Source organism: Hipposideros armiger, unplaced genomic scaffold (assembly GCF_001890085.2).
Source record: "Hipposideros armiger isolate ML-2016 unplaced genomic scaffold, ASM189008v1 scaffold_302, whole genome shotgun sequence".
NCBI lineage: Eukaryota > Metazoa > Chordata > Mammalia > Chiroptera > Hipposideridae > Hipposideros > Hipposideros armiger.
In genome coordinates, this window is record NW_017731652.1 from 1,323,405 (window position 1) to 1,331,934 (window position 8,530).

General features: G+C 39.0%; 1 protein-coding gene across 1 annotated transcript in view; it reads left to right on the top strand.

Moving 5' to 3' along the window:
- MYO9A (myosin IXA) overlaps window positions 1-8,530 on the top strand; it is a 282,854-nt gene that overhangs the window by 43,172 nt on the left and 231,152 nt on the right. Inside the window, exon 2 of the mRNA XM_019659575.1 lies at window positions 4,866-5,776. Coding sequence (XP_019515120.1) covers window positions 4,937-5,776 — 840 coding nt within the window. The 5' untranslated portion in view covers window positions 4,866-4,936. The remainder of the gene's footprint in view (window positions 1-4,865; window positions 5,777-8,530) is intronic.

An 8,530-nucleotide genomic window follows, 5' to 3' on the forward strand; every position in this document is an offset into this window, starting at 1 on the left:
TTTTTTTCCCATATACACATACCTATGATAAAGTTTAATTTATAAATTAGGCACAGTAAGAGATTAACAATCATAACTAATAGAAAAATATAAAAAATACTATAAGAGTTATTTGAATGTGGCCCCTCTCTCTCAAACTCTTCTTATGATGTTAGATGATACAGTGTCTTTGTGATGAGATGAAGTGATGCATTATGACATAGTGTTAGGCTACTATTGACCTTACATTAGTAGGAGAATCATTTGTCTTTCACTGTCTGACTTACTACACTGGGCACAATACCCTCTAGGTCCATCCAGGTTGTCACAGATTGCATTAGTGTGGTACGGTGTCAGGTGGTTGCTGGACTTACCATAGTGATCACTTCTTTAGCATAGGGAATGTAATCAATAATGCAGTAATAAGTCTGTGTAGTGCCAGGTGGGTACTGTTGAATAACTATGATGTACACCTGAAACTAATATAGTATTGTATGTTAGCTATATATGTATTTTTTTTTAAACATTTTTATTGGGGATTTGGGGGAGGGAAACAGTGTTGGGGAATTGGGGAGGAGGACCAGCCAAGTTGTTGTTCTTCAGTCTTCATTGTGGAGGGTGCTAGTCTCCATCTGGCTTCCCATTGGCAGCTTGTGACCTCTAAGCTGAAGATGCTGTGTTCAATCTTAGTTGTGGGTGGGCGTAGCCACCATTCCATACGGTAGTCGAACTGGCAGCCTTGTTGTTAAGAGTGCACGCTCTCTCCACTGAGCCATCCGGGTGGCAGCTCAGCTCAAGGTGCCGATTTCAGTCTTAGTTGCGGGTGGACGTAGTGCACCATCGAACAGGCAATCTTGTTGTTACACCAGGTGAGCCATCCTGCCACCTGTTGGCAGCTCAGCGACAGCTCAGCTTGGGTGCAGCCTCACTTGCCCATGTGGGAATTGAACCGGCGGCCCTGTTGCTCAGAGCTCACGCTCTTAAGCCAACTCTTAACTGACTGAGCCACTCGGCCGGCCCTGGAATTGATTATTTTTTATCGTACCATTTTTCACTCTAATACTTGGGATGTTTACTCCCCCCCCCGCTCTCTATTTTTTAGTAGTTACCTTAAAGTAGGGATTAGCAAGTTTTTCTTTTAAAGCTACATAGTGAACGTTTTTGGCTTTGTGGACCATATGGTCCCTGTCAGCTTTGCCATTGTAGTGGAAAAGCTCCTGTAGAGAGAGAATAGGTAACGGTATACATTATGGATAAAAGAAGTAGGGAAAATCATCCAGATAGAAGGGCAGCTTGGGTTGAGTCCAGAAACTGGGAGACTATTTTTGTTGTTAAAGTGAGGTAGGGGAAAAGTTGTTAAGAGTGAGTCAGAAATGGTGAGCCTATCAGAAGATTACAAGAGAAAGAATTACCATGTGAGGGCAGATTCAAGAATGAGAAGATGGCCACCTCATTGAAATGTTATCATGGGGTGTATTAGGATGAGGATTGAGAAGAGGCTTTTGGATTTGGCAACTGTATAGTGATCGATGACATTTTCAGAGAACATTGGCAGTAGCTTGCTATATGGGAAGAGTTGTAAGGGAGTGGGGAATGGACATGTAGACCAGGGGTCAGCAAACTTTTGAGACGGAAGAGCCGCCAGGGGTCAGGAAACTGCGGCTCGCAAGCCACATGTGGCTCTTTGGGTATGTAGATGTGGCTCTGAAGTAAAATTGAAAATGAAAATAAAACTATCATAGTTTCATTTATAAGATTTTTACAGGGCATTATTCTCATAATGGTGATTATATAAAAATATATTTATGGCTTTTGAATAATTTTTAAATTGTTGTGAGGGACAGAATTGGCAAACTTCTGAGATGGAACGTACCCAAAGAGCTGCATGTGGCTCGCAAGCCAGTTTGCTGACCCCTGATATAGACCATTGATTCCCAAATACTATGCTCTGGACCGCCAACAATAGAATTGCCTAGATTTCCCAACCTCAGAAACATCATTGGGTCTAGAAATGTGTATTTTTACAATGTTACCCAGATGATTCTGATAAACACTCATGTTTGCTGTGAAGTTGTATTTGTGCATGGTATTTTGAGGCAACCCCTTTTTTCCAAACACAAAGTAATGATTGACAAAGTAACAAAAAGAGAAAATCAAACTTACACAAATGGGGCTCAAAAATGATAAACATTTTTATGTCTCAGAAAGGGAGTAGAACACAGAACAGTGAGTGAGGCTACGGCTGGGAGCCTGCAGGTAAAGCAGCTGAGGTTTGGCTTCTTTGAGGTAAATGGGAAGTGTCATTGTAATTGGTCTCATTGTTGGAAACCATGGGCCAGGATAGGTAGGGCTCCTCTGTTGAAAAGCTATTTCTGAGTTTAGTTCTAGGGCAGCCATATTGTACACTGTAGAGATCAGAAAGTGGTTACCCAGGGCATCTCCTGGAGTGATGCGGGCACAGCCTGCCTGATGGTAAGTAGCTTTGCTGCTGACTGGGGCCAGAGACCAGTTTATTTGAGGCCATAAACCTAGGAAATTCAGGAGAACACAAACATAACTTTATAGGTAGGAACCTGCCATCTTAGAGCATCTCCTTGCTGTTGTTACTTGAAGGGAGGTCTCCTGATTTAAACAGACCAAGTGTAAGAAAAATATTTATAACTGGGGAAATTGAACACTGACTAGTAATAATAAAAATTGTTGATTTTTAAAGATGCGGTTAATGGTATTATGGTTGTGTTAAAAAAAGTAGTAAGGGCCGGCCGAGTTGCACGATGGTTAAGAACTGGCTTGGGACGCCAGAGGGCCCTGGTTTGGATCCCACATATGAGGGCCAGTGACACTGCCCTCTACAGCTAAGATGCTGAACAACAGCTCAACCTGNCGTTGCCAGCGACTCACAGCAGCCCAGCTCCAGGTCGAGCTGTTGTTCACCATCTTAGCTGTAGAGGGCGCAGCGTCACTGACCCTCATGTGGGATCTGGACCGGCGGCCCTGCTGCTCAGAGCTCGGGCTCCCAAGCCAATGCTTAACCAACGAGCCACTCGGCCGGCCCAGGATTTATTTTAAAGGCAGACCAATAGTACTTACTGATGGATTGAATATAAGAGGAATTAAAAAAATACATATATAAGAGGAATTTCCTTACAGAACTCTTCACAGGGGTGGGGTTGGGAAGATTTTATAATGCATTAGTCAGGGTAGCTTAACCGTGTTCACTAAGCAACCCCCAAATATCAGTGGCTCTGCATAGTAGAATTTTATTTTATTTCTTTCTTACGTCATAGTCCAATATAGGTGGGCTGATGGTGGGTGCTCTTCTCAATGTGGTCCTTTGGGGTCTAGAGTCCTTATATCTGGTGGCTCTGTATCCCATAGGACCTTGGAGCTTTTCCCTGAATCCCTTACATTGTCCCAGCACACAAGGGAAGGCAGACCCTTTTATTTATTTATTTGACAGACTCTTTTTTTAGGGTCTTTGATTGGCTCAGCCTGAAGGAGGGAGGTGTTCATCACCCCTGCCTACATACCGTTCATTGGCTTCGGACTTGGTCGCACAGTCACATGTAACTAACTGCAAGGAAGGTTGGGAAATACCATCTAGCTGTGTGCCCAGGAAGAGGAGAAAATGGGTTTTTAAGAGTATTTGGGGACCTCTAAAAAAATAATTACAAAATACATATTTTGCAAGTCTTAAAAATAAAAATTTAAATATTTCCATATCTAAATAAGTTGCATATATGTTTATATATGTGATTACACATTATTATGGTAATAGCTATATTTATTTGTAGAACATTTGAATTATAAGTACTGAAAAAATGAAGAAACATGAATATTAGCTCTTGAACACCACTTTCCTAGAGTTATTTTTCTAAAATAAGTTCAAAATGTTTAATAGCTCTCTCCCCATGGAATTTATAGCTGTATATAAATTACTGTTGTTTTCTACAAATGGACCCTGCCTGGATAGTAGAATGTTCTCCTTTTAATACTCGTATGTACTGGTGAGGCCTTTACTTGAGTGATTTTTTTCTGCAGTAAATCTAGATTTTTATTTTTTTAGACATACATTTACCTGATTCTACCCTTCTACTCTTGTTACTGAATAATAATGTATGATTCTGCTTACTAACATTCATCAATAGATCCCTATGATAAAACAAGTGTAAAGATAAAGGATACTTCTTTTGTCATCTTGGAAAATAACTTAAGAACTTGATAAAAAAGTAAAAGAACTATATATATATATATTTTTAACAATATATATTTTTTGAAAATTAAATTTTATTAGCACATAGATGCAAAACACTGCCTTAAAAATCTTAGTTGTTTCATCTTTTTGACTGAACTTCTAATTTAAAGGAAACACTGTATTTTCTAACTTTGTTTTCTTTCTTCACCACAGTTTTTCTCTATAAATAGTCTCTTCTAACTCAGTCCAATGAATAACATCATAAGCTGGCTTACTCTGAACCACACCCTACTGACCACAGCAACTGTCTACCATATTGTTTCCCCTCTGTTAGCGTNGGCAGCTCAGCTTGAGTGCAGCTCAGTGGGCCCATGTGGGAATTCATCAGGCGAACTTGTTGCTCAGAGCTTGCGCTCTTAACCAACTGAGCCACTGAGCTGGCCCCTCAGGCTGTTTTTAAGACTGTTTATCCTGAGCACCCTTCTAGCTGCTAGATGGTGTGCTGCCCAATTTATGAATCGCTTAGTAAAGCCAATTAGATCTTGTAAGACTTCCTATACTAAGAGAAGAGATAGGATTTGTGTTCTAAAAGATGTGGTCAATATCACTGTTAAGCCTTTTTTTCTTGAGCATCAGAAAGCAATGATTGTGAAATACAACTTCTAAATGTTTCACATCTTTTATGTTACAGGTCTTTTGCCACGAAAATGGTTTGCACAATCTTGAACACGTACTATCCATGCTGATGGGATAGGATCCAATATGAATATAAATGATGGAGGAAGACGACGCTTTGAAGATAATGAGCACACATTACATATATATCCTGGGAAAATTTCAGAAGGGACAATCTACTGTCCAATTCCTGCCAGAAAAAATTCCACAGCTGCTGAGGTGATTGACTCTCTTATAAACAAACTTCGTCTTGACAAAACAAAATGTTACGTTCTAGCAGAGGTAAAGGAATTTGGTGGAGAAGAATGGATACTCAATCCAACAGACTGTCCAGTTCAACGAATGATGTTGTGGCCCCGAATGGCTCTGGAAAATCGCGTGAGTGGCGAGGACTACCGCTTTCTTCTGAGAGAAAAAAACCTTGATGGGTCAATCCATTACGGTAGTCTTCAGTCATGGCTGCAGGTCACAGAAGAACGGCGCAGGATGATGGAACGGGGTTTTCTTCCACAGCCCCAGCAGAAAGACTTTGATGATTTATGTAGCTTACCCGATTTGAATGAGAAAACTCTCTTAGAAAACCTACGAAGTCGCTTCAAGCATGAAAAAATTTATACCTATGTTGGCAGTATTCTCATAGTTATTAACCCATTCAAGTTTCTTCCTATTTATAACCCTATATATGTCAAAATGTATGATAACCACCAGTTGGGAAAACTTGAGCCCCACATTTATGCTGTGGCTGATGTGGCTTATCACGCCATGCTTCAGCGCAAAAAGAATCAGTGCATCGTGATTTCGGGAGAGAGTGGTTCTGGGAAGACTCAAAGCACAAACTTTCTTATTCACCACCTTACTGCTCTCAGTCAGAAAGGATTTGCCAGTGGTGTGGAACAAATTATTCTTGGAGCTGGACCAGTACTTGAGGTGTGTATAATACTTTTCTTACTCTTAAAACGTGTCTTTAAAAATTTTTTTTAAAAGTCTGTGAGACTTTTTTTAAAAAAAGATGTGAGAAAGTGAAATGAAACTAAGTAGAAGTATAGACATGATTTTTAGTTACCAAGGAAAACTGGAAGATGGGAAAATAGAAAAGGCAGTGTGGAAGATTGAAGAGTGTGACATTGGCAGTATTTGTTTCTAAGAGTGTCTTTGGGTCATAGTGATGCAAAAGAAAGAGCTGATTGGAGTCATATATACCNACAACTAGATTGAAGAACAAAAACGACAGCAACTTGTCTGTTCCCCTTCCCCCAATTCCCCAGCACTGTTCCCATCCCTCCACTGTTCCCATCCCTCCAATTCCCCAATAAAAATCTTAAAAAAACAAAAAACAAAAACAAAAAAAGAATAGAGGTGATATGCCCTCCAATTATCAAAACTTATTATAGAGCTATAATAATTAAGGTAGGCTCAAGGATGGACAAATAGACTAGTGGTACAGAATACAGAGCACAGAACAGATTGTTTTTTTTTTTGGGGGGGGAATTCGCTACATGACAAAAATGGCTTTGTAAATCAGTCGGGAAAGATCAGACCCTTCATTGTGGTGCTGGTTCAGTTGCTAATCTGAATTGGTGTGAAAATAATTAAGTGAGATACATGGAAATAAATTCTATATGGATTAAAGACCTGAGTGAGAAAAGCAAAACTTAGGCCTTTTAGAAGAAAATACAGGACAATTAACTATATTCTCAGGATATGGGAGGATTTTTAAACACTATACCAGGTGATAATACTATGTAGGCTTCTAATCTCAATCATATCACATTCTAAGTTATGACGTTGGGTAACTTATATAATCTTTCTGTGTTTTCTCATTTGTAAAATGAGGATGATGATGATAAAAACAACCCTCAGCAAGGAATTGTGGGGATTAAATAATCCATGTGAAATGCTTAGAAAAATGACCAGTACAAGTGAGCACCCAGTAAGAGTTAACTGTAATTGTTGTTAATATTGTTTTTTAGAAAAAGAAATCATACCTGTAAAGAATTGATAGATATGACAATTAAAAACTTATCTTCAACAAAAGGCAATGTAAAAAAAAAAAAGATAAGCCGCTGAATGGTAGGAGGTATTGTCACACAGGCAACTGAAAAGTGATTAATATTCAGGATATATATGAAAAACTCATTCAAACCAATAAGGAAAATCAACTTCAAAAAGGGAAAATGAATAAGTAACAGCTTAAATCGCAAGTGATAGGATAAGTGTTAGCCATCCTCACTAGTAATCAGGGAAATGCAAATTAAAGTAATGAGATACCTTTTTACACTTATTATATTGGCAGAAACTCAAGTCTGACAATACTTTTATTGGTGAAGAGGCAGAGAAACGTGAGCTCTTCCTACACTGGCTGTGAAATAGCTGGTACAACTACTTTGGAGAACTTTTTGTTAGTATCTGGTAAAGGTGAAGATGCTTAAATCCCAGCAATTGTACTTGTAGGTACTAAGCCCAGAGAAATTCTAGCAAAGGCACATGAAGAGACATGTATGAGAGTTACAGCATTGTTTTAATAGTGTAATATTGGAAACATTCTAAGTGTTCACTCGAAAGACAGTACATAGGTAAATTGTGAAATAAGCATACAATGGGATTTTAAAAAAATAACAATTTTTTAGAGCAGTTTTAGGTTCAGAACAAAATTGAGCACAAGGTACAAGGTTTGCCATACACTCCCTGCCTGCTCCCCAACCCCCCAAGCACAGCCTCCCTCATTATCAACCTTCCCCATCAGAGTGGTACTTTGTTTCAGTTAATGCACCTATGTACAGTGGCATTTTATTTGGCAATTAATGACCTTCACATGCATCAGCATTTATAAATAGAAAATACAATATTAAGTTAAAGTGAGATGTAGACTATTTAGGATGACACTATTTTTCTTTAAAGCTTAAAAAAATGAAACAGTACTATCTAATTTCTGGAGACCCACGCATTATTAAAATATAAAAACATGTTTGGGAATAATACCAACCTCAGGATAGTGCTTACCTCTGCAAAAAAAGGAGCTTTAACTATGTCTTTAATATTATGTTTACAAAATGATCTGAAGCAATGATAACAATTTTCAAATTTGTTGAATTCGGGTGGTAGCTATATGGCTTTTTTTTAATGTTTTATAATATTCTCTACATTTGCAAGATCATTTGGGAAAAAGGTAAAAAAACAGTTTATTCATTAGAGGGCTTTGACAAGTATGTAGTAGTATGAGAGAGAAGTAACTAAAGGTACTTTATTTTTTTTTTATTTTTTAACCTTTTTTAGCTGAGCCATCCTGCCACCTGTTGGCAGCTCAGTGGCAGCTCAGCTCAGGCCGGGAATTGAACTGGTGTTGCTCAGAGTTCAAACTCTTGAGCGAGCTCTTAACCAACTGAGGCAGTTGGCCAGCCCATAAAGGTACTTCAAAAAAAATAATACAGCATCTTTATATGTTAAAGGATGACGTAAGTAAAAAAGGAAAGCTTGATAACACATGAGAGTGTTTTTTGTTTGTTTGTTTGTTTTTTAAGATTTTTATTGGGGAATTGGGGAAGGGGAACAGCCAAGTTGTTGTCCCTCAATCCTAGGGGTGGAGGGCACAGCTAGCTCAGCTCCAAGTCCAGTCGCCATCCTGCCGCCTGTCGGTAGCTCACGGCTGCTCAGCTCAAGGTGCTGTGTTCAATGCTAGTTACA